The 26233-nt window shown below is 39.2% G+C and overlaps 1 protein-coding gene across 1 annotated transcript in view; it reads left to right on the top strand.

Annotated features, from left to right (window-relative positions):
* DPYD (dihydropyrimidine dehydrogenase) overlaps nt 1–26233 on the top strand; it is a 366851-nt gene that overhangs the window by 270685 nt on the left and 69933 nt on the right. The window contains exon 19 of the mRNA XM_037404065.1: nt 24173–24315. Within this exon, the coding sequence (XP_037259962.1) occupies nt 24173–24315 (143 nt within the window). The remainder of the gene's footprint in view (nt 1–24172; nt 24316–26233) is intronic.

Raw genomic sequence — 26233 nt, 5'->3', positions numbered from 1 at the left:
TCTTCTCTAGACTAGAAGTGACGCTCGTTGGGCACGGGGGTCCAGCAGGTGCAGCAGGGGTCCCGGTCCCGCGGGGTGCGGTGCTCACGGTGCTGCATGACCCTGGGTGTGGGGGAGCTGGCCCCAGGCCCTGGGGGGGGTCTCAGCACAGGGTCCCCACCACCAGGTCTGCTGGGGAGGTCTGAAGCGTAGCTGGGCTCAAAGCTGGTCACCCTCAGCGTCACCCAGCTGGTGAGGAATTACTTGCAATGGAGTATTTCTGGAGTGCTGGATTAAGCTAGATTTTAGATCAGTCTGGGCTGGCTTATGTTTTTTCCTGTTCTTTTTACACATAAATCACAGGAAACTCTCCCTGCTTCCAGCAGCATTGCCTGCTAGCATGTCGCTCTGTCTGAAAGGGTGCTTTTCCTTCAGAGAGTGAAAAGTCGAAGCTGCTGTGCCCACCGGCAGCAGCAGGCACACATTTCTTCTGCCTTGATGTCACGTAGAGAAATGTGCCCTGTCCTCTGCACCCTGCACCTCATCCGCTCCCCTGAGAGCTGAGGGACAGCCAGGCCTGAGAGGAGCAGGGCAGCGGGATGCTGGAGGTCAGCCGCTGCAGGAGGCGAAGGTCAGCCCTTACACCCCGAAGCAAGGCCGCAGGCCAGCCCTGTCTCTGCTTTGCTGGAAGCTGAGGCCTGGCTGGGGCGCAGTGGCAGGGCCTGAGGGGAGGAGGGCTGCATGGCGGCCCGGGCAGCTGGGGGCTGCGGGTGCAAGGGGCCGGCAGCTCTGTGGCCTGCATCGCATGGCAAGGAAGTCGCTCTTAAAGGACAGCTGATTTTCAGTGTTTTATACATTCGCTGTGTCCACACGTTTCTTAATACAATGCAGGTTGCCTCCTCCAGGTGAGTGTAAACTCACTCCTTGGAGTTTGATGGAGGTTTCCGTCAGAGCACAAATAATGAAAGTATGTTAATGCCCTGGCCTGGCAGCAGCCTGACATTTTGACTTACAGTCTTCCCTGACCTCCACTGATCAAAAATGTGCTCCTACATGGCCACGTACTAAAGAAACATTTTCCATACACAGCTTCCCCTTGACCTCCTCTCCCCTCCTCATCTGCCTCGTGTGGAAGCAGGTGTATACAGGAGGATTGTCCTCATTTTTCCAGAAAATAGAGACATTGAAAAGGGAATTAATTTTCAATTCCTTTTAAATTAGTAAATGACAGGTAGTTTCCTATTCTTTGTCTAACGTACATAAAAATAATAATAATAAAAACTTAACATAATTGCCAGATCCTGAGATGTTTTGAGAACAGACTTAATGTCTCTGTTTTTTTAAAACTTTTTTTTTTTTTTAATCTTTCAAAGAAGGAGAGACTTAATGAGATTACTTTAAAACCCCCATTTAGCTTTGAGTTGGCACAGTCAGTGTTTTCTTCCCAGCCGGTGCTCGGGCAGTGACCTTCCTGTTTTGATCTAATTTGCTCAGCTGAAAATTGCTAAGCTGTAAGAGGCATTGCTGTTCCCTCCTTCCTAACCTCCTGTTTGTTGGGTCGTTCTGACAGGGAAAGGATCCCAGTATCCCAGGTGGATGTTTGACTACTAGACTGTAGGATTAGATTCTCTCTTCTCTACTTCCCTGCAAATATTGAATTATTAATACAAAGTGAAACAGCTCTCACAGGACTTACACTCATACTAGCACAGCCTGCTGACCGGCACACGAGCCTTACTGAGGAGAGCCATGTTTAAATCCCAGTTGTGAGCCTAGGTCCCAGCTGGGTCCCCTGGATTCCAAATTTAGCCTCCGACTATGGCATGTGGTAAAATCTCTCTGTTTTTAATTCACCTTCTACCTCTATCCTGGTGCCAAAAATTATTTGCAGGAAAAATCTAATTTTGACAAGTTGTTGTTTTCTAAAGAAAATTCATTCCTAATTGGCACCATGGAACCTCAACTGAGCCTCAAGGCTGTGGTAGCCCTGCAGATTTCTGTGGCCTCGTTACATGAGAGGGCATTGTGCTTAGAGGGTCCCAGTCTTCATTTTTTATAAGTTTCAGGAGCTACCCATAACTCAAAACGTGGAAATGTCCTAATGAAGCCTCCAAAATATGGTTGAGTAAGCCCTTATGACAAAACAAAAATAACTAAAATTAAGATGTAGCTTCCCAAACTGTGTAACTGTCACAGGTGTTTGCAGGATTAGAGACATAGTTTGATTTCCATTAAGAAGCTTTTAGAATTGATCCAGCAGTATTTCAGGTTTGAGAATATAGAATACATGAGAATTTACCCTGCCTTCTTCCTATACATGTGCAGTGCTGAGTATTTTTTTCTTAAAAACCAGCTAATGCTGTTTTTGCATCCTCACAAAGCATAATGACCTCTGGCTCTGAAGAAGATGTTTTAGTCTGTAGAAGTACAAATTATTTTAAAAATATGGATTTTATAGATAATAGAATAAGATGCCAGGTTTCCCAGAGAAGTATTAATACACTGTCTGCAGCTACTGCTTCCCCAAGATTTGTGTCCTTTAAATGTATTTTAAATTTTTTTAAAAAGGAAGTTTTTTTCATAAGCTTCCATATTCCAGATGTGTTTTATAAAACACATCACATTGCAGCACAATAGGATATCTATTCCAGGCAAAGTAGACCAGAGCTTCTGTTTGAATTTCCATGGGTTTTTGTTCTTTGTCATCTGTTTCTTTGTTTTTGTCTGGAAGCCAGATCCTTAGGGGATAAATTTATAGAACCATACATTGGACTTGGCAAAAAACTTAGGTTAAAAGCAAGTCTCTCTATAGTGCACTCACTATGTATTCTTTTAATGCTTTCTTGCAAAAATACTGCAGTATTTTACAGCAGTAGTTCAAACACCTCATGTCTATGTGCTGTTATTGCTTTGTCCAGTTATTACGTTCGGCAGTAATTTGGCATTATTTGCATGAATATATTGTACAGCATGTTCAAGTACATATGCTTGTATGTTTTCCAGAGCAAGAGAGTTCAGAAAGTTTTATGTTATAATTTCATAACTGACCACAAGCGATGTCAGAAGGAAAATACCTAGATAGCAGGTTCAATCATTAAATATGGGAATGGATAATTGTTGGAATCCAGCAGAGGCAGTTAATTTTAGTTACTTTTGAAGTAAGTTAGTGGAGATGTCTGTTTTTACAAAAAAACACTGTCCAAAAGCAATTGTGACCTTTAAAAGAATGCTTTGCAGGTGTTATTCAATTAAAATGTGTACATTATGTGAATAATTGACATTATTAATAGGGATATATATTTTCATCTGAAATGTATGAATTATATTGAAAGAGGAAAAGTTGAACGTATAATAATAAGGACTGCCTTTTAATTTTAATTTTGTGACACATCATTAAAAGAAAAGTGGGGAGAAAAAAAGGAAAACCAAGATCATTCAGTTTCCTAATCACAGTTCTCTCAGTGACTGCACAGTGTGGATTTTGGTCAATAGAATTGAAGGAAAGCTGCCTATCACTGGAAACAAAACAAAATGTATAGATGCATAAGCACTTCTGTTTAGTATAAATATTTACCAAGAGTTAAAGACTATTTACATTAACGTATATTTATAAAACAGTGTGGGTAGGAGTAAAAACCAAATATATGCCATAGCACAATTTTAATTTTGTTTTATTATTTCTGTTAAATGTAGCTCAGCCATTAAAAGCCCTTATTTGCATATATTATGTCAGGAATCACAAAGAGTCCTCTGTTTTCCATCGTGTCCTTGCAGCAGTCTGATTTCTCTTAGTGTTCTGCCATCGCTGGTCTGTGCAGGAGAGATCAGAGCCCTAATAATAGATTTTTGACAGGGAGCTCGCCTGCTACCTGCCCTACACAAATCCTCACTGTTCATGTTTGCTTCATGGCAACAAAGCAGACAGAAGGAAAATGCCAAGTGCTGAGTTTGAGGTACAGCCCTGCCATAGCTTGACATTTCAGCAGAATAGCAGTTTATGAGATGCATAATTTTTCATCTGGGACTCAGCTGCCATTTTCATAGAAGCTTGCAGCTCATCGACTGACTGGAAGTAGGGCAAAGGTTTACAGCATAGATCAAGGTCTACATCCTTCCCATAGCTATTTAAAAATAAGTATTATTCTCCAGATAAGGTCAGAGAACTAAGCATATTTTTGTCCAGTTTTAATATTTTTTTAGCCAATTTCTTTCCCACAAAGAAAACACTTTACACTTTTAGCACAGGTGCCATTTGTAGGTGATTAAAAATGATCATAATTGATTTCATTCACCTAAAGATTAAATGAGTCATGGAAAAAGAATGAAGCATGAGTCTTTACACATAGCATTTGAACAAAGCTGTGTTTTCTCTTACTTTGTAAAAAAAGCTCATTCCAGGCTTGAAACGAATGAAAAGTCTTTGCTCTCGAAGCGTAATTGGTTTGTGTTTTATTATTGTTATGGATTGAATTTAAATTTGCACATTCATGCATATGTACTTGGGAAACAAATGCAGTGTAGGTACACATAAGTGAGTGTTTAATTTAGAATTACACATCTCTGTGAGCTTCAGTAACAGTTCACCATGTCACAGCCTCATATAGAACAATGGTACAGTACATTGGATTAATTAAAGAAGCCTTGCAGAGAACTGAATTCTCAGTATGTCAAGATTTCAATTTTATGTTAAATATTTTCTAAAGGCCAGACCCTTAAATCTCAGGGGCTGTACCAAGCAGTGAGCTGTGAATTTAACCATAGGCTAACTGCTAATGATAAGGAAAAGAGTCCAAGTTGAGGCAGCTGTAATACAGTCATTGGATTAGGCTATCAATCACTCGGTTCCCTGAGGAACAGGCAAAGACGACAAAACAGTGAAAAGGGAAATTAGGAAAGGAGGGCATGACTAGAATGAGATTCTTCACCAAATGTATCTGTTAGTTGGCTGAATCCCCCAAGCATCAGACAGAAATGTCCAGCATTGCTCTCAGACTAAAAGCCAAGTATTTGTTCCAAACTCCTAGAAAACCATCAAATTATCGTTAACTGTTGCTGGTCTGTACAGGGGTTTAGAAGTGCAGTCAACTATATTCTCCTGGTTTAATAGCCTGTAAATAGATTAAAGTACTGTTGTTGAACACTCTGGATTTACTGTTCACATCAAAGCTCATGTGGAATATGTCCAGTTGAAAGAATTCATTTCCCAGATGAGAAGGGTTTTTTAATAAACAGATAACTGTTAAGCTATGGAGTCTTACTGATGGCTACCAAAGGTGAATGTCAGAGAGTGATTCAGATAAAACCATAAATTCTACTCAGACATAATATGGTAAAAATAATAGAGAATGACTGTGGCCTAGCTTGCCCGAGCATGGGTGAAAGAATATGTGGTTTTAATCTTGGTATTGATGAATGATAGGTAGATGAAATGGGAAATCCATTTATATAATGGTATGGATTAATGTGATTAAGTAAGGAGTGCTCTTGCAGTTAGCAACTTCTGATTAACAAAGACTAAAAATGAATAGAGAAAGTAAAAGAGATGTCAAAGCATTTTAAAGCAGGCTGGTGGAGCAGTGGCTTGTATTTGAACTTGGTAACAGTAATGGGTAGAGGTGAATGTACCACATGCAAACTGACCTCATGAAGAGATGTCAGTCAGGAACAGAAAATTTCTCCTTCTAGTAATATCAGCAAGAATGAATGCATTGGTGTTGCCTTTGCCAGCACAAGTTGATTGTCTTCATTTCTGTCAGATCTAGGGGAGAAGGTGTCTCTTTCTCTTATGATTGCCTCTTCCAATTTTAAGCAAATGCTCAAAAAAAAAAATTATATCAGAATATTTTTGTGTCATGTCTTTTGGAGATTAACTTGTTGAAAACTGTATTTCTAGCATAAAAAAACTTACTACAATTCATTTTGGAGGTCATTTAAATATAACCGCTTAAAGTAGCCTATGAATTACTTATTTGAAGAATACTTGGCATTTAAGTACTTTTCAGTTGGTTCTAACACAGGAATTAAAATACTATCAAGAATTTCAAATAGATGCTAATTAAAATAATAAAAATTAAGAAAAGCCCTGGTGAAGTCTACTGCTGGGTTTGTTTTCCGTTAAGTCTCAACAGCTCTAAGTCTGATCTTGCTCACCTTTCTCCCCAGATAATAAAAAGGAAGTCAAAATGTCTTCTGACTTCCAAGTGCAACTTGAACAAGGACTAGAGACTGTGATGGCATGCAGTATAACTCCTCAGCCTTTCATACAACTGAAAGGCTACTACTGACTGCAAAAGTTTGTATAAACTGTGAGAACTGTGTGCCTTATGATATCCAAGTGGCTGGTCAGTGACTGGTTAGAAGTGTCACTCTGGCTTGCCAACCAGTCTCCAACAATTGTGCAAGTTAGAGGGACCTAGCTTTCTGCTCTCAGTGTTGCAGGCAATGCAGAAGTACATTTTGTACAGAAGCAGTAATTCTAAGTGGTTAAGCATCATGGGTCATGGGCTGGAGCACAAAGAAGATAATTTCAGGTGGTAGTGTTCACGTTGGCCTGGAGGTCTGCAAAGCTTTGTTGCAGTGTACATGTGTGATGGATTCAACTTGAATACAGATTATGAGAGTTTAGGGAGCTTCAATACATGAGGCAGAGGAAAGACCTAATAAAGGAATAGGGTCCAGATCCATGTGAATGCTTGTTGATGTTACAAGCTCCCTGCTGTTGATGGTGCATGGCCCATAATTATCTTTTCTGCTGGATTGTTATTCCATACCCGAAGCAACAGCAGGGTTTGTAATACAGGTGGTACTTGAGAGTGATCAATGAGGCAGCCATCTTCTGTGGAAACTATAAACTGGACCTGTCACTTACAGAGCAGACGTTCTAATTGTAGTTCCCAAAAAACCCACAAGAATCTGCCAGAGTTTGCAAACAATTCTGATTAATAATTGTATCAGTAGAGGTTAAAACCCCTCAGTACTGACCTGATGTGTCTTAAGCATGTTCTTTTTTTCCCGTATCTTACTTTGCGTATTGATTTGCTGTAGTCACCAAATGGCATATACTGTTTGTAGAGTCCATCTGTATTCAGTGGAAGACATATTCTCGTCTTACTTGAAGAGTAAACACATTTTTACATTTATGGGGGGGGGGAAATGCAATACATTTAACATCAAAATATGAGTTAACATAAATAGAAAAAAGAGTTATTTTTAAAATTTGTTACCATGGAGCCTCCTCCTGTTCTTCCTCCTCTCTGTGGGACAGCTGTGCTTGCACCATAGGCCAACTGACTATTGGGTTCTACCATCAGTCTGGGGATACTACCACTGCTGAAAATAAACCCCAGCTTCTCTATTGTGTGCTAGCTCCTCCACCTGGTTCCGTAGCTTCAGTAGTTTCAATGGCTTAGGCATCCCTGTGAGGATGTTGGCACTCCCACTGTTCTCCCTAGCTGCAAAACACTGGGTTGATGTGTTTTAGAAATGGGTCATAAAGTGGCTTGAAGAGAAGGTTTTGCAGTTACATGAAACTGTGTTTGCTGACCATAATCCAGTTGCAGGATATTTTGACAATCAGATATGAGTGGTTAAAAAAAAAAATAAATATCCTTGGAACATCATTAAATCCAGGACATCGCTTTACATCCAGCAGCACCAAAAGGACATGCTTAGGCAGTTATTGCTGCTGTCCTGCTTCCATGTAGGAGTAGCTTTTGAAAGTTCTATCACTGGTTAACTATGATTTACGATGAACTCACCATAGTAAATAGATCTTTATTTACCTAAATCCTGCTAACATTCTGTATTTTTTAGTATCCTACTTGAATGATGAATAAATCCTATTGCCATCTTCACACATAAAATACAGAACACAAAATAGAGCAGATTTGTTTAACTGGGTAGATCCTGGGTTTGTATTTCACTCATCCCTGATGAGTTATTGCCAGAAGCATTTATGAAAGTATTTCACAACCATAAGAACATTTTTTTTACCTTTCAAAAGAATGCATCTAATATATAGTAGTCAGCTAAGGGATCTGCATTTTAATGTGCCTTTTCATGCAAGCACACCATTGTATAGAATGAGCTGTACAGATAACCTCCTCACACACAGGAGATACAAACGTATCCTACAAAATCTTTTAGGAAACCTGCTGTAGTAATTTGATTTTCCAATTCGTGATCAATTTGTAGTTTCTCCCTTGCCAGGTAATTGCAAATGTCTTCCCTATTAACATTCACTGTATAATCGTCTTTACTAAGTCCTGTCTAAATCTAAAAGGAGCTCATGGGCAGGGACTGAGCCACCATTATTTGGGTTAAGTGAAAGCTGAGTGAGAACTGTTGAGCGCGGTGTCCCACTGTTTCAGAATGAGAAATCCATTGCACAGCTGTGGCAGATACATAGAGAGAGTGTTTTTAATGACATGAGATCTGTCCATAGAATGTATGCTGCCACACCTGACTCAGCGCCGAGGTAATGCTGATGCTGTGAAGAACGTTGTTACAGGTAGCTCGAAATGAGGAGAAAGCGGTGAGGTTTTTTGCAAGCAGGCATGCCGATGAAGACATGCTTAACTGTGTTATGGTTGTGTTTGGCCATTTACATATGTTTCATGGCCCTATTGGGTGACCTGTTGGTTTTCGAAAGAATGTATGATTACTCCAGTCCACATTTTGGTTGGGCTGAGCTTATCTTACTCCCTGTCAGTTATTGCTGTGCTTATACTGTTAATGCCATGTCAGCTGCCTGCCTATTGAATACACTGGCTTTGGCAGTATTTTCACCGATTTTTGGAGATATGCCTACTCAAGAGCTGCTTAGATTTTAATAGGGAGTACTCAGAGAAATCTCATTCTAGGCCCTGATAAATTCAGTGCATCAGGAGCATTTGTGAAGAAAGTATTGCCAGACAAGGCTTTTAAGAATCGGTTGCTTTTTCTTACAAATTGAGCAGCTTCTTCAGAAGTTATTGAAGGTGGGATTTGAAGAATTCAGACATTTAGGGAGGATCTGGTGGCAATTTACTTTCCCTAAGAAATATTTTGGGAAAGCCTGCTATATGGTACAATCTGGTTTATTTAAATAATGGAAAGGTTGCTTGCATCTTTGTTGTTCGTAAAAACATGTTAAAATATCAGTTCTTGACAGGTATCCAGAGAGGAGGTAAACACTACCAGAGGCAGGGAAGTCACCCCAAGTCTTGCTCCAGCTTGTTGAGGGGAATTTTAGGAAGAAATTCCCTCCTTCATGGGGCTGGCACACAAATTTGTTTCCGATGTCTATTTTTCTTTTCTTTTAGGCTCTCTATTTCTGAGAACACCCCCAGCTTACTATTAAAGTCAGATAGTGTGGGGTCATAAAAGGGTTTCAAAAATAAAGGAAAATTGTCACTCTTACAATCTCTTTTCCAAATTTGTGCTTCTTCCAGGGCTGTCTCTAATGTCCTTTGCTATTTCTCTCTGTTCTTTATAAGTAAGACTCACTGAGCGCAAGGTTTGCTGGGCAGAGAAGGCAGGTAGTAGTGGTGCTCTCTTCTGCTTACGGTACCTGTGTTGCTTTCCTGAGCTGCTGTTACTACCAGGACACCTCTGTGTCTGAGAGCCCTTCTGGACTGTCCCCAAATAGGCCAAGGACTTGTTAAGATACAGTTGGTGATATGCATTCACTGTCGGGGATCTCACCGGCAGCTGTGAGCAGATGTGCTAAGCATGTACAGCTAAGAGTTATCCTGCTGAACTTCAGGCGCTTACACTAGGAGACTGTTAAGCTTCTGTCTCATCACTGTAAGGAGATGGATGTTCTCAGAGGTGGGGTTCCTTTCTTGCTCCATTGACTGCATCAGAAATTTGAGGTCAGTATATTCCTAATCTAGGTACCTGTGTCAAAGGTCTGAGATAGTGTGTGCCTACATTTTGTGATGAAGTTCCAGTGGTTAGGGAAGTAAATGGTTCAATTTTTTCTGGTGCAGGTTAGACTTTTTTTAAAAAAAAACCAACAAACACAGATGTATCTTATTTTAGCCCAGTCCATTTTCTAATCTGATATCATAGGAGAAAGCGATATTTGTATGCTTGACATTAAAATATCTTCCAATCAGTTAATGTAAGGCATCTGGTGTTTTTCTGTATTTTAATAAGCCCTAATAACAGCATTGCAATCCCTTAATGCTCTTTCTCATATTCTTGTTACAGTAGGTATATGGCACACATCTTCTGGTTTAAAAAGCTCAAAACAAATTTCAGCAATTTAATCTCAGTGTTAGAAAAAGGATCACAGCAGCTGCTATAGTATTTTGTATTTAAGCTAGTTTTTGTAAAGACTCGTGACATGCTCCCTGGGAGCTAAATATTGACAAGCATGCTCTGGCAAGCAAGATCAAGCTTGGTGAGTTAACACAGCTCGAGTCTCTGTATTGACACTGTAACCCAACTCTGAAAACTATTATCCTACACCATTTATTTTGTCTTTATAGGTGATACTGTCTACTTGAATTAGGAATTTCTACTGTATTTTTAATATTCTAGCTCTGGATTCATATTTGATTTAGGACCGCAATACATGCAAGGTTGTTGTGCATCTGTTTGATGACATCTTCAGTAATGTATGGTGTATAGAATCACAAATGACAGCATAAAACCTTCATGACTTCAAACCTTTAAGACAGAGGTAAAAACCGAGTGTAAAGTAACTTTAAAATCACATCTTTTATACTGTAGAACACACCATGTCCTAAAACTGTGAGTCTGTGAAGGCTGTTGATCAAAAGTGAAGCTTCGATATGTATTCATGATGTAGGAGATTAATTTTGTGTTCTGTAGGTAAAAAGAAAAAATAACTTTTTTTCTCATCGTAAGTGCACCATGTTTATTTTACTTTTTGAATTTCTGAATAAAGAACTTAAGTCTATTTGGGCTTCTAGTAAATTTGGCATATACACTAAGTTGATTACCAGATGCATTGTGCAACATATGGCATTGTACAGTCTTTGTGTGCTTCATAGTATTTTCTTAAATTACCAGCATTTGTTTTGATTCCAAAAATGCACTTGTCTCTGCTCTCTAGTGCTTTGGACTTAAATGCTGGCTTTTCAGTGCTGAACAGATGTGTTAGAGTTTCACATGGAACATTCATGCCTTTGTGAGTCTTCCTTTTTGAGCTTTCCATACACAGTATTATGTCAGCGATAGCTCATGCAAATGGGATCTCTTTATTTTCATATGTACATTGATTGCTTAAAATAACTTTCAGAATTCCTAGTAATTCTGTGTGACCAAGAACAGGGAATCAACCCAGTTTTGCCCAAAGATACTACCCCCAGAGTGAATCAGTTCTTTCAGATTTGTGTTATTTTAGATTAAAGAAAAACAGGAAGGAAGAACATAATTCCTTTATGGGTGACAGCAACAGTCAACAACAGTCCTGTATGCTTCTGTGAGCAGTGATATTCCCATGCTTGAGGCTGTGGTTTGAATGGGCATAAAAAATTGATCCATGAAAATACACAGAATAAGGTGCCCAGGACATTAGTATGTAATTTACTTCTAAGAGGAGACTGCTTGAGTTGATTTAAAAAGCATACTTCTGAAAAGGTACCCTATAAATTACCAACAGTTTTCGAGAAAAAGGCAATATGACATCCTGGGACAAGGGATGAGAGATGTGTGACCAGGAGGGCTGACTGCTGTTTTTTCTGCTCAGGTGGGACTGCTTCTTCACACACAGACTTCCAGGCCTCCTGTTGCACCCTTTCTCTTCTTCTAGATAAAGATATTAAACCTTTGTATAGCATTTGGTTATCTTCTCCTAGAGCCATTGCATAAGTGCCAGGTGTTGCTGGTGTGTGTTTAGCAGCAGCAGCAGCAGTGTGTGTATTCTGATCAGTATTTTAAAATCAACATACTCTTTTTGGGCCCCTGGCTTTCTGTTAATTGACCTTTACTTCGATCACTGAAGACCAGTGAATGCAGTTTAGGAGTTGTGTTGCTGGCATGTTTCTTCAGTGGAAGCCGAGGGGATGAGTAAGTATGTAAGTTAAATCCCTTACCCTCTGAGCTGCCCTCATTGGATAACAATTAAAATGACCTGACAGAGCATTGTACTAAATTCCCTCACATCCACTCATGTTGCTTTGAATACATCGGACAAATGAGTATTTAGGCCTATTAATGCTGTTATTTTTTATTAATGCAGAAAACAATGTTATGTTACATGTGTATAATTTTGTCTTGAAATCAGCATTGAGTTGTATTGCTCGTCACAAGCAGAACTGATATAGCCATGTTTTAATTGCCAACCCTTGATAATATATCCAAGGCTAGTAAAGGCCTCTGTGAATAAGGTTTGTGCTTCCTTTATGCCACAAATAGTTTACACAGCATGGACATGCTAGTATTTTGCTTTCCATTAAGGCATTAAATCTTCAGCTTGCTGTACATTCTCAGCTGAAGAAATGGAATGGAACTTCCTGCAATTGCGAAGGTTATTAAAAAGAAAGAACAGAAGAAAAAGCCTTTGTTTAAAATCCATCCACAGCCAGGGTCTCAGCTAAAGTCAAGGTATCAACTTTCTGTTGTGGGGGAAGCTTTTCCTTCATGGAAAACTAAGTATTGTTATGTAAATTTCATTATAAAAATACCAAAGTGTAAGAAACTAAACATTTAGAAACTTATGGTACCTAGTTATAAAACCATAATTATAAGAAAGTGTTCTTGTGTAATGAGCACTGCATGTCTGTCATACAGTGTTTTAGTGTCTACGGCAGTTAATAGCCGAATATTTTCATTATTACCATTCTGTGAGCAACTGCCATTCTTGAAACTGATTGATGTTTAGGAATAAAGCACTTTTATTACATGTTGCCAACTTCTGAGGACCAATCTTATAACCTATAGTGCCTTCAAAGGAGTGATGATACCTCCTCTTTCTGGAACTAATCACATCTGAAGAAAGTGAAAGGGTGAAAACATATTTTTTTTTCTTGAGAACCTCCATTGCATTGTACACTGTTCTGCTACAAAATGATTATAGTGTTTTATCTGCCAAAGGTGACACGGGGGAAAGATAACTTTACAGGAAGAGAGATGTTTGAATTTGGGCAACTGGCACTGTGCAGTGGCTTGGCTTGAGGCAGTGAATTTATTTGTGGGTTGATGAAACTGTGGTCTCAATTTTTCATTGTCTGGGTGCAAAACAGTCTTCTGACAGGGTATGCTGTTTGCAAAGTCTTTGCAAAAGTTTCATTAGTTTAATTTGTGGATTTGTGCTCTGTCCAAACCAGCACACAGATCTGCAATTTCAGGGAAGAAAAGTACAAGAAAAAGAAAAGAGAGCCCCCTACCAAGTGTTTATCTTCTTAAGGCCACACTGTCTTGCTAGGACCTAGGCGATCTCTAATCATGCTTTGAGAGTTTTTCAAAGGAGGAAAGCTGTAAGAAAACATCGTAGGCAAGTTCGTGGTAAATATTGCTTAGAGGGAACTCAAAGTTTGTGGAGGTTTTGTGCATATTTTATACATTATTTAAATTTCTTCATCCTCATCCTGCCTCTGTCCCTTATAGACCAGTCTAGAAAGGATAGTGCCCTCCAGCTCCACTGGGAACTACCAGAGAATGGGACCTTCATGTGCTTTCCTCGCAAAATAAGGCAGGGAAAGAAACTGATGCTACTTTAACACTGACATATAATGTAATGTCCAACCTTAGCTTGTAGGAGCAAGTTCAGATGCTGACACTAATCTAAATGCACCAACATGAAGCTCTCAATGACTGTATTTGTACTTCAGAGATCACCTGAAGTTGGAAAACTTTTGCTCCTAAGATCCTTCAGGTTCTGTATTAAAATAAATACGGCAAGTCTTGGAAGCTGAGGAATCCTCCAAGAAAACTATTTTCAGGAGGATAGAGCAAGAACACAGCTGTTCTCTCCTAACTCATAATTTGATCACAGATTATAACTGGTCCTGCAAAAATCACATCCCTTCCAGCCTTCAGTATGAACAGCTCTAGTTTATGCTCTTGTTCACATGAGTCTCTGTCTTCCCAGATCCCTTTGTGTCAAACTGCAAAATTGCAAAGTGAAATTGTCAAAAGCTCCCATACTTTTCTTTTCCCAACCCTACCCCGGTAGCAGCAGCTTGCTTTCCAAATATCTCAACAGACTCTGGCATGGCCCTTCTTCTTTCCAAATGATTATACAGCCCACCAGCTTACAGACATATCCAGATCCCCACGAACATGCCAGGTAGGTAGTTTCCATTTATTGCTGGGAGAAAAAGAAGTGTCAAATAGCTTCCTACTCATCCTATGGCAAGTAGGGCTGTGTGCTTCAACTACCTTAGATATAGCTATCAGTTCTCCTACTCTTGGTTGTGTGAGTCTTGAGAAATGGGAAGTGTTGAAATAAATGGCTATGATACACATAGTGTTGAAATAAACATTTATTTTAACACATTGTATGTGATGAGCCATTTATTTTAACACTTTTCACTTGAAGTGTTGAAATAACAGGTTTTATCAGGGGACGTGTCATCCACTGTTTTATGTATATGCGAATATGGAAATATATCTACTGAGTGTGCGTGTATATATATACTCACACAGATTATATGGATATGTAATAATAATATGGTAGATGTGTGTGTAGACACACACCACACACTTGCACAGGCAAACACAGTGTTTTCTGCTGAAATTGAGACATTTGTTTCACAAAAATTTTGTGTTTGAACCATAATATTTTTAATATATCCATACATAAAATTGTATATTGCTGGATAGCAGCAACTGGATGAGATAGATAAAATAGAGTCAGACAAAATAAAATAAAGAAACCTCAAAAGAGGATAAGAATGATCCTGAGTTATGTAAATGGAGAAGTAAATACTTCATCTGAGCTTTCTAGATCTGGTTTCTTTAGTTTGCTGTGCTTTGATAAACCGAGCTTCCCTTTCTGTAATGAACTTCTTAGACGAATGTTTATTAAACAGTTCATAGTATGCTTCAGATTTTTTAAATAACCTGAAAAGTTGTTGTACTGCATTTGTCATTAATGTTCTTAATTTTTAAATACACTTTAGGAGCCTCAGCGTTCTGCTCAGCAGCCAGTCACCACTCTTCCAGTGTATCCTTAGATATACTAAAATTGCCTTTGTGTGATTAGAATTATGTATGCACTGAAGTACAGGCACAGACATGTAGACTCACATACACGTCCTGCTTTCTGGCATCAGGGTCACGTTGGCCATGGTAGCTGCTGTTATTAAGGAGGTTAAAACCCACTCAAAGAAAGGTAGTGGTGCCTCTGAGGCTGACAGAGACAAGGCTGCCTTTGAACAAACCTGTAAGCTTCTGGGTAAATAGCCACAAACACTTCTACTAGATTTTGAGTTAAACACATTTGTCTCTGCACTGAAATAAATGGGCAGTGAGACCTACCATGTGTTAAAGTGAAGCATTCACATCTTTCGAGGGGGAAGGATTGCTGGGCAGAATTTGGCAAGAATTCATTTGTCCCCCTGTGATGGCTGCAGTGGTCTAGTCTGGTAACTGTGGGCAATATTTCTTAGATGGGCTGTCCCCTTGGCTTTTATGCTGGTCTAATTCACATGTCTTTTTGCTTGTGTTACATTGGGTGCATACCCCAGTTGTTACCACTACTTTTATTATTTTATTATTATTCTTTTATCATTATTTGTATTGGTTTATTAGCACTACCAATGTCTCAGTAAAAGGCAAGTTTTGTCCTGGCCCAGCGGGGGAGTGCAGTGCAAAAGGTGCAGGACCTCCTTCAGCTGCACGCTGTGCTCAGCAGTGTGGCACCAAACCAGGTGACTCAGACTCTTAAGTCATGATGGGGGAGGGTTAGCAAAGCAGTCAGGAAAAAAAGGGTATACCAAGCCAACTAAAGAGCACCTGCGAGACAAAGAGCACTGTGCAAAACAATTTCCAGCTTCAAGTCAAACCAAAATAGAAAGAATGAATGAAATTAAGTAATGAACATCTGATAAACCGCAACAGAAGATGTTTTGCTAACTTTCATGCAGATCACCAGAAGTAGCAATTTTTAGTGGATCTGTAGTTTTCAGGGAGAGAATGGCTTTATTAGAAAATGTTTAACCAGCTCTTGCAGCAATTGCAAAACAATTTGTATCTGTCCTCTTGATTTTTCCTACTGAAGTTCGATATGAGTGAAAATCCCCCCAGGTCTTCCTGGATAAATAATATTTACAGATAAGAAAAATTTAATATTTTCACCCTCTCGGATTCTAACCTTTTTAATTGAGAGAAGTCTCTGATGACTGCTAAACATTTATTGAATGAGAACTCTGGTGAGTTTATGAACTTGCAGTTGAAAGGGCATAAATAATCATTAGTATCAATTCATAAATGGTCAAAATAAATCCTAAAAAGGACACTGATTTTTCTCTGTGCTTTTCAAAGTTCCACTTTTTTTTTTTTTTTTTCTATTTGGGTACAATTTTTTTTTCAAAGGAAACATAAAGCAAAATTATTAGTACTTTTTTTCCAGTCATGGGTTGGACTCAAGCCCATAGGTATCCCAAATAGATTCAAAGGAGAAGTAAGCTTTGAAATAAAAAGGAAGGGGAAATAAGTATCAGAGAAAATATTAACACAAGCCTTGGCATAGGTAGTCACAATATGCTAACAAATATTGGTAGAATGCAATCAGTTGATAGGGTTTCAAGAGCCAGTGATGGCAGAGTGAGATAGAAATTGTTTCACATCTGCAGAATCATTACTTTTATTCTAAAGTGTTTGGGTAAAGGCCTGACTTCACTGTAGTCATAGTCAGCAGAACCTTTGCCATTGATTTGGCAGTGCTGGCATGTCACCCTTCACAAATTATCCATAAAATAAAACATAAGGTAGCCATTACTTTGAAGATGTAGGCTAACTCTTGTAGGGACACCTCATAAAGTGAATATTCCTTTGAATGCTCCATTTGGTAAATGAATAATTCAAAGTTTTGGCTAGAAATAGCCAGAGCCCAAGTAAATAGCACATTATTATTAGTGAATTTGGCAAATGGCTATTAATGTGTGAGTAATAAGGGACTGAAGGACTGACCAGGCTGCAAAATAGATAGGGAGCAGTGAGGAGAGTCTTCTCTGGATCCTGAGATGCGTTGCACTTTGCGGAATTAAAGCCATGGCAAGGTCCATCTTGAACTTGCTCTTTGGGCACTTCCCGTATTTTTTAGCACGCTGAATATCGTGTCCCCCATTTGGAGACCTCCTAACAGCTTGGATAGTCTTTCTCTCTAAAACATGTCTATTCATGGGGTTTTCTTTTGCATGTAAATGCATTCTTTGGCCATTTTGAAGGATGTGCCTGCTACACTGTTTCATTAAACTGCCACGTTATCGGGTAATTGTTTAAACATAATGCCATAGCACTATCAAAAGGAAAGGTGAACTAATGGCATTTGCAAATGTCAGGGATTATCTTAACACTTTTATTATAGTTTATAAAAAGTAGGTTCAGGGCATTCCATGGCAATTATTTCCACAGAAATTGGTTATTTAAATAAATTGCTAATTATCTCGATATGACAGTATTGAAAACCCTGCTAATGAGTTATTTGATAAGTATAGCTTATGGTGGCCACCTACAGGTGGGAGAGCGAAAGAACATATAGAATAATTGCAATCAGAAGGAATGCAATGCAAATGAATTGTGTATAACCTGTCCGTTTCCCTGGACTGTTTGTCAGTGCAGATGATTATATATATAAAGTACTTTGATCACCAGTACTAGGCAGCATACACGTTATGCAGAAAATGTCTTAACAAAGAATTGTTTTCAGTGGTTTTTTCTTAATCCCCAAACTTTCTTATCTAGTTACTTCCTGCAGCATTGGATTGATCATCTACTGTGCCTGAACTTTTGCAGACCAATTCCCTTATGTAATGCTTTTTCACCCAAGTCTGCTATTTGCTGTCACTGACTTCTTTTGTCATTAGCTTTATTAATTTTAACAGTCAGGGAGATAACAATGTCAGCTGTCTTCCAAGAATGTATTTACAGAGGGAGGGAGGGTGATGTTGCTTAGATTTTGGGGTTTAGCAGCACAGTCTTCATCAGTAATTTATTAATCAAAAATAATGTATCAGCTATTTTTTCTTGGTAATATTTAGGCTCTGTGGTTTAAATCTGATATTAAATTTCTAAAGAACTGCAATGTAATATAATATAATGCAAATTAAAAATTAATTTTACTTTACAGTGCACAGAATGGGGAGAATTGTGACCCAAATTCATTTTTATTCCACCTAGTAACCATAGATACAAAGATGTGCTTTTAAGTAATCTACTAACCAAAGGTATGAGAGTTTGCTTTCCTTTTAAATCTGTTTTTTTTGTTGATAGAGAGTTTGATAAAGACCATTCATACAGTTTCAAGATTCAGGCTCAGTGTCATCTGTTTGAAATGATTCACCTTGGTTCTGTTGGCTGTTTTTTAATGGACCTGGATCATCTTTACCTAAAGGCACATTTTGAGCTGCTGAAGTATGTGTTAAAAGACTTTAAACTACCGTATTGGTACAGTATATTGCAAGTGAGAATGTAGCTCAGTATTCAAGGCTTGTGGGGTTTTTCCCCACTGGGTTTTTTCCCCATTGGTGGATGACTGGGATCAAGAAGGTCTGAATTGTTTCTGCTGGGAACTTCCAAAGCTACTGCATTGCTTGAAACTTAGCACCAGGCTTCTTCTTGAAGAAGACATTAAGTTTGCCTCTCAAGTCTCAATCTATTGAACATTTCTGATGCTAGGCAGGATCAAGTCCCCCGGGTACTCCAAGGGCTTATGAAGTTGTAATAAAACCGGTGTCTTCTGGCATTGGTAAAGTGTTTTTTATTTCCTAAGGAAAAATAAACAATCAAACAAATAAGTAGGTATAATACCTCTCATCAGTTTGTAATCAGCCTGCTATCCTCAGAGGACAGGGGCAATGCTGGCTACCTGTGCTGGCCAAGGAGAGGCATTTGATTGACGTATGTTCTGCCTCTTCTTCATGTTGTATTTTGCCTACTGAAGTCCCTGATAGTAATGAAAAATCTCGGTTTTTATTTGAAAAAAACAAACAACAACAAAACTCTTTGTTTTAAGGCATGAAAAAGGTCAGTGACTTTTGTAACATATAATTATTTTATTATTTAAATCTTTATATCATAGCAAGTATTTGTTCCATAATGAGAGACTTGAAAGAGTAGTTTTCAACATAATGTAGCATATCATCTCCACCAGGTATTTTTTCTGTCTGTCTTCCATTTTCAAGGGAGTGTTGATCTGCTTGAGGACAGGAAGGCTCTGCAGGGAGATCTGGACAGGCTGAACCCATGGGCCGAGGCCAGTTGCATGGGGTTCAACAAAAAGAACTGCCAGGTCCTGCACTTGGGTCACGACAACCCCACACAATGCTCCAGGCTTGTGGAAGACTGGCTGGAAAGCTGTCTGGAGGAAAAGGGCCTGGGGGTGCTGGCTGAAAGCCAGCTGAATATGAGCCAGCAGTTGCCCAGGTGGCCAAGGCGGCCAGTAGGATCCTGGCTTGTACCAGAAACAGTGTGGCCAGGAGGACTAGGGAAGTGATCGTCCCCCTGTACTCGGCGCTGGTGAGGCTGCACCTTGAATACTGTGTTCAGTTTTGGGCCCCTGATTGCAAGAAAGACGTTGAGGTGCTGGAGAGCGTCCAAAGAAAAGCAGCGAGGCTGGTGAAGGGTCTAGAGAAGAAGTCTTATGAAGAGCTGCTGAGGGAACTGGGGTTGTTCAGCCTGGAGAAAAGGAGGCTCAGGGAAGACCTTACCGCTCTCTACAAGTACCTGAAAGGAGGTGGGTGTCAGTCTCTTCTCTCAAGTAGCCAGCGACAGGACAAGAGGAAACTGCCTCAGGTTGTGCCAGGGCAGGTTTAGACTGGATATTAGGAAAAAGTTCTTCACTGAAAGGGTGGTCAGGCATTGGAACAGGCTGCCCAGGGAGGTGGTGGAATCACTATTCCTGGAGGAATGTATTAAAAAATGTGCAGATGCAGTGCTTAGGGAACGTGGTTTAGTGATAGACTTGGCAGTCCTGGGTGAACAGTTGGACTTGATGATCTTAAAAGTCTTTTCCAACCTAAGTAATTCCATGATTCTATATCAGCATTTTCCCCAGCTACAGGTGATTAACTAGTGGAACATGTCAAAGTATGTGGTAGATGCTTATTTTTTAGTATGTTATCTGCATGCTGGGTTTGGACCTCAGCTTCTTAAATACCACTTGATTTATCAGCAACATTCTGCAAATTCCAGCTACTCCTTACAGCTCTTCTAAAATTTGGCATTAGATCTCCTTTATTTCAACCTTTTAAAAACTCCTTCTCCACAAGTGTCTGTAATGGAATGTATTACCTTCCTGTAGTACTAATATGAAAATGCAGGAAAATAGAGACTCTAGGTCAAATTCAATGCTCATTTGCCTTTTTTTTTTTTTTAATTATTATTTGCCTTTTTTTTTATAACTTGGCATCACTATTGCTTGTATTCTTTCTTGGGTTTTGGCTTTAACCTGGAAGGTTGTTTCACCATTTCATTAGTCCATAGGATCTCTATCACAAGTGAATAACATTGTATTCCAGACCAGTGGCTTTTATTACAGAAGGGGAAGCTTCTGAACTGTTGATAAAGAAATTCATGGGAGAGAATACCTGCCCCTTCTGATGTGCTTGTTCCATATTCAGTGGACTAAAGAAAAAAAATGCAGAGGTGAATAGTGACACCTCAGTCAGTCCTCTGCTTGTTGTTAGAGCCATGTATTTACTCTCATCAGAAGCACTCATGAAATGTTTTTAAATTCATTGGGGTGAATTATATATAGATGAATGGAATACTTTTGCGATCATACCTATTTCTCACTAATTTGCTAATCACCAAACATAAGTAATAACTCATATTATGAATATCAAGTGCAGCTAGTACCAAAAAGTACCTATGTTCAGTAATAAATTCCAAGTCTCATTGCCATCTGTGTTAGGCTTCATCAAATCATATGCTTGATTTCTTTGGGCTGAATGAAGACCTTTCTGATTACCTATTGTGCTGAAACCTTAAATAAGCTGTCATTTGCTTCTTTTCCTCTACTGACCATTGTACAGACACAGTCATTGAAGTGAGAAGGTGGCTAATGTGATCAAACAGAAAAAAGGAACAATTATATTCTGGAAATATTTTCTTGTGGAACTCTTTGCTACAAAATATCATTAAGGTCAAGGGTCTATAAGGCTTAAAAACTGATTGAATGCAAACTCTCAGAGTTACATTGGGGTTAAAAGACCTTCATGCCTCAAGGCAGATGTCAGTTCTTAACTCATGTAGTTTAGTAAGAAATTTCCCTCTAGCCACATGATTTCAGAGTTACCAGCACCTGTATTCTTACACCTTTCTAAAAAATAACTACCTCATCACAGTGAAATTCTGGAGCAGCTGTGTCAGTGCCTGAAAGCCATATAGCAAGTCTGATGCTTTACCTGTAGCCTCAGTTTCAAACACTGAATATTTGAATAATTTCACCAACTAGTGTTTTTTCATCACATTATTTTCAATGGTTTTGGCTGTGTAATGTACATCTTGGCATGTATGCCCTCCAGAAGGCTTTATAAATAAATCCGTGAGAGTAAATAGTATGGTTCCATTTTTCTGGTCTCAAGTCTTTCGCTAAGACTGGACCATTGATTCTGTCATAGTGTTTGCTCTTTGGACACTAGCAGTCGTCCTCTTTCTGAAAACCATTCTGTTCCTTTCAAATACATTACAATTGATCTAGCTCAAATGACAGCAAATAATTATTAGCGTCCTGTGGAAAGTTCCTGTAGAGCTCCAGCTCCTTTCTGTGATCTGTTCTGGTATGATCTTAGATTCTTTAAGGCCATTTCGGTGAGATTTCTAATTTTTATGAACTAGGCTCTAGTTTTTTCCAAAATACACTGATAGTGCATCTTGTGTTAAGCTGTCCATTTATGCAAACGAAAGTTTAGCTGCTGAAAATGTTCCATCTCTATGTAGTCTCTGTTTAACTAGTAAGAAGTATCTGTGTAAAGCCTGTGAGCAGTCTGATCCCTAACATGGGCATGGAAGAGCACCCAGTGTATTTTGATGGCAGGTGGAAGAGTCTTCTAATCAGACAGTGAGACTTCCGGTTTTTGCTCAGGTGGAGAAATCAGCTGTTGAAGAAGGAGGAGGTGTTGTATTAAGTATGTAGTGAGAAGGCATCTATCCTGAGGCAGGAGAAGTTGTCATTGCCCTAGAAGATAATTTTGTGCTGAATCCAGAGCAGGTGTCAATAGAGACTGCTTAGCTGAGCCTTTGGGTGTGAATGAGTTTAATACTGCAGGGCCAGGGTCTCCTGTGAATTCAGTGTTGGCTGTTGGAGTTACGGTGAGGGGCAGTGGTATGTTGCAAAAGGCAATGTAAACTGAAGATAGTATTTTTAATGGTCAAGACAAACCAAATTTCAGTTTTCTGTAATGGAAAAAACAGCTCCCTGACAAAATGTCAGTCCTATTTAAAGCAAAACATGACAGATTTCGTGACCTGAACTTGTTATGGGATCATTCTCCTCATTGACCCAGCTAGAATGCTGATGCACAAGCAAGGCAGAGGCTCTTTCTAGAAAGCAGAATCATGAGCCAACAGTAGGTTCTCCATAAAGGCCAGTAAACCTCTGCCTGAGAGGAAGCCCTCATGGGGGCACTGGAGGGAGGGTAGGTGCTGGGCTCAGTGAGACAGGGCTGCTTGAAAAATGCAACTTACCCTTTATTAAAGACTTTCTTAGATTAAAAATCCAGCCAGCAGGCTGAAGTGCCTCTGTCTCAGAAAGTGTAGAGCAAGAATGGCAACACAGCTTGTTTGGGATGAAGTTTTGTCTGAAGGAGATGGTGTTGGTCAGGCACCTGAGCAGAGGTGTGGTGATGCAGCAGCTGTTTCCACATGGGCTCTTTTCCCACACTTTCTAATTGTGGTTTCTTCTTCCTGGGGCTTTATTCATTGCACTTTTTTATTTCTTTCTTCCCTTTCTGTTATTTGCTCTTGCAGAATGTCAAAACTTTAAAGGTTATAAAGACATCCATGAGGGGCGTTCAGAAGTACTTCATTTCATGGTACTTCCCCAAGTTACCTAATACAGTCCCAAAAAGAAAAGAAAAAGATAACTATTATCACTTCCTTGCGTACGTCAACAGCCAGTCAGTTCCTCTGGGAGCAATGTGTCCCTCCCTTACACTACTGTGTTGCTGTCCAATGATAACATAAAATTATCCTAAAGGTCCTCTAAATTAAGTTAGAAAATTTAAGAATATGGGAGTTATCTAGAGAAATCCTAACTAGGCTAAAAAATAAATAACTAGAAGTGTCAGCTGTCTATGCTATCCATCATTTAATGAGCAGCATCTGTATGCATATTTTTCATACTTGCATACCATCAACAGGATGTAGCCAAAGCAGATGCACTGCAGACACAGTGTATTGAGATTTCAATCGTAATGCCTCTAAATGTAGCAGGTACTTGTCTGACTCAACCTGTATATACCATTTGAAAATGCGAGCTTTATTCTTGGAGATACAACCATAAATGAATATACCTTATTCTTTTGAGCTTCTATCATGTTAATAGTTAAAGGGGGCTTAAAGGATTATCTGAATCTGCAGACATCCAAAGGGGAAACATACTAAATAATATATGAAATGTCAAGTCCACTGCAATGGCACTTTTAAACAATTTTTAGTTAGACATAAATAAATTAGATGTTCCCTCTTACTTGGACAACATCTGTGTTCAAAAACTGAACCTGATTTCTTTATGTAGAAACATAGATCTGCATCTACAGTGTACTGTATGGTAAAGTATTGCTTTCTGTCTCAGACATTGTTAGCCTTTGTTTTGACCACCAGCTAAAATGTTCAAGCCAGCTTTGCAATGTTTATCCAAATGTTTGTGCATTTTCCTGTGTTTCAGCCAAGTTCATAATACTTTACAAGTATTGATACCACTTGAAATCTTCTTGGTGTCAATTTATAAATGCATATAACATCTGCATCCCAGAATTAGATGTTAGTTCCTGATGTTCTTACCATGAGGGATGTGCAAATTACATCAGGATATGTTCTGATATTGCTAACAGAATGTTCTGGTTTTCTGTAGGAAACGCTATTAGGCCCATTGCCCTTCGCGCAGTGTCTGCCATAGCCCGTGCTCTCCCAGGATTTCCCATCTTAGCAACTGGAGGCATTGATTCTGCTGAAAGTGGGCTCCAGTTTCTGCACAGTGGGGCTTCTGTTTTACAGGTAACTTTTCTCTCTTTAAAACATTAAAATTAGAATAACTGTAATTAAAACCATAATGTATCTTCCTTTCAAACATTAGGATATTGGGGGGGTTATACCATTGAAAGGAATTTTCATGGTTTTAGCTTTGTGCTTCTTGCTGAGAGAGATTCATTTCAGATGGAGGAGGAGTTGCCAAAAGATGACTTTGGGTGTCACAGTACTAATCTGGAAAAAGGCTAGCATGACTATGGCATCACTTTTTTTCTCTGACCTACAGGATTTAAACTTAAAACATCTTTAAACAAGGTTGACACAGAGTTAAGCTTGAGATATGTGATCTTCCTTTATTCTCAGGTTTTGTCTTCTACAAAGAGCCTTTTTGAGGGGAGAGGGATTTTAAAGAGCACTACTTCGGTCCCGCTGGGAATCAGTTTAAAGTAACTCTTGCTTCTCCGGGCATCTGTGTCCCTTAAGCATGTTTATTGGAACAGGAGGTGTAGAGCCGTACCTCCTGCATAAGGTGCTGGCATTGGAGTGAGGTATCGGACTGCGTACAGTGGTTGAGGCTGTTTACATTGTCTGATGGGTTGTTTTGAGGTCCTGGCCAGACTGGCATGGTTAGTTAGTCCCTGTCATGGAAGGATGTCTTGGTGGCCTGTTGTTATAGGAACCAGGAAATTGGTTGGAAATCAGCCCCTTACCTGCTCTACTAGGCATGTCAGGGCACCATTGCAGCATATCTAGAATGACTAAGGAGCAGGTGGTGTTTATGTTACACTGTTCCATTGTATATTGTTACATTCTAGTAGATACTCATCCCCTTTATCTGTGGTTCCCATCATAGATAACAGCAGCTGAGGATCCTGTGAATATCGGCTTTGTGTCACTCCATGGGATGGCTGCAGTGGTTTCATTCCCACAATTCACTGAGATTAAAATTAGATTTGGTGTGACCATCCTTCCTGCACAGCTATGGTGACTGCTGAGATTAGTCATTTGTTTGCTGTGTTTCAGGGGAATAAATAAATAAATAAATAAATAAATAAATATAGGCCAGTGCAATGGTTTGGTTTGATGGGGGTTTTTAGTGCACATCAAAGTTAGCATCTCTGGGAGCTGAAGTAGAAGGCTACTACTTACTATGTTCTTTGGATTTATTAATACCAGTTCCTTTTTTTTTTTTAGTGTGTATTAGAATGCTTGAAACTCTTCTTTTCCCATGGGCAGACAAAAAGTCTGCCTTTCTTATGCAATGGTCTGAGAGCTTATTCCATATAAATACTAAGTAATGGTGCAAATTACAGAGCAGCATTTGTCTACAAAAACATAGGATTGGCAGGGGAATGGTTTTACTGCTATAGGTGCATTTCGTTTAATGCTAATAGAGATGCAGTTTTGATGGCTTTGTCTGTAACAATGTTATGTGAGCTGAACTACACAGAGTGGAATGATTTTCTGTTCTATGTCTGCTGTATCTGTTTCTGGATGACTGAAAATGAAGTTTTTTTATGTGATTTATGCACTTTTCCTTCATATAGACTGTGTAGCTGTCTTTTTTTTATTTTTTATTTTCTTTTCCTTTGGTTTGTCCCAATGGTAATGGGAAATGCTGAAATATAATTTAATGCAGACATCCCACTCAGCGCTCAAGAGAAAGAATATTGGATTTACAAAACATTAATTGTTGTTTTCTTTTTAGTAATAATCAAGTTCTCTGGAACTGACTTTCAGAAATTACTTGGATCTATACTGGTCTTCTGCACTTTACAGGACAATTTCTCTTTTCAACAGATTTTTCCCGGAGATGGTGAAAAAGCTCTTTTCTTGTCCTTAGGCTTCACCAGTTTAACTTAAATCATCTCTAGAACTGATTTTAAACTCCTCTGGATCAAGCCTATCCTCAGTTTGAGTGGCTTATTTCTGTTTCACTAAAGTA

The sequence above is a fragment of the Falco rusticolus genome, chromosome 11 (assembly GCF_015220075.1).
Source record: "Falco rusticolus isolate bFalRus1 chromosome 11, bFalRus1.pri, whole genome shotgun sequence".
Classification (NCBI taxonomy): domain Eukaryota; kingdom Metazoa; phylum Chordata; class Aves; order Falconiformes; family Falconidae; genus Falco; species Falco rusticolus.
The sequence above is the reverse complement of the archived record's forward strand: the minus strand, read 5'-3'. Positions and strand labels throughout refer to the sequence as shown.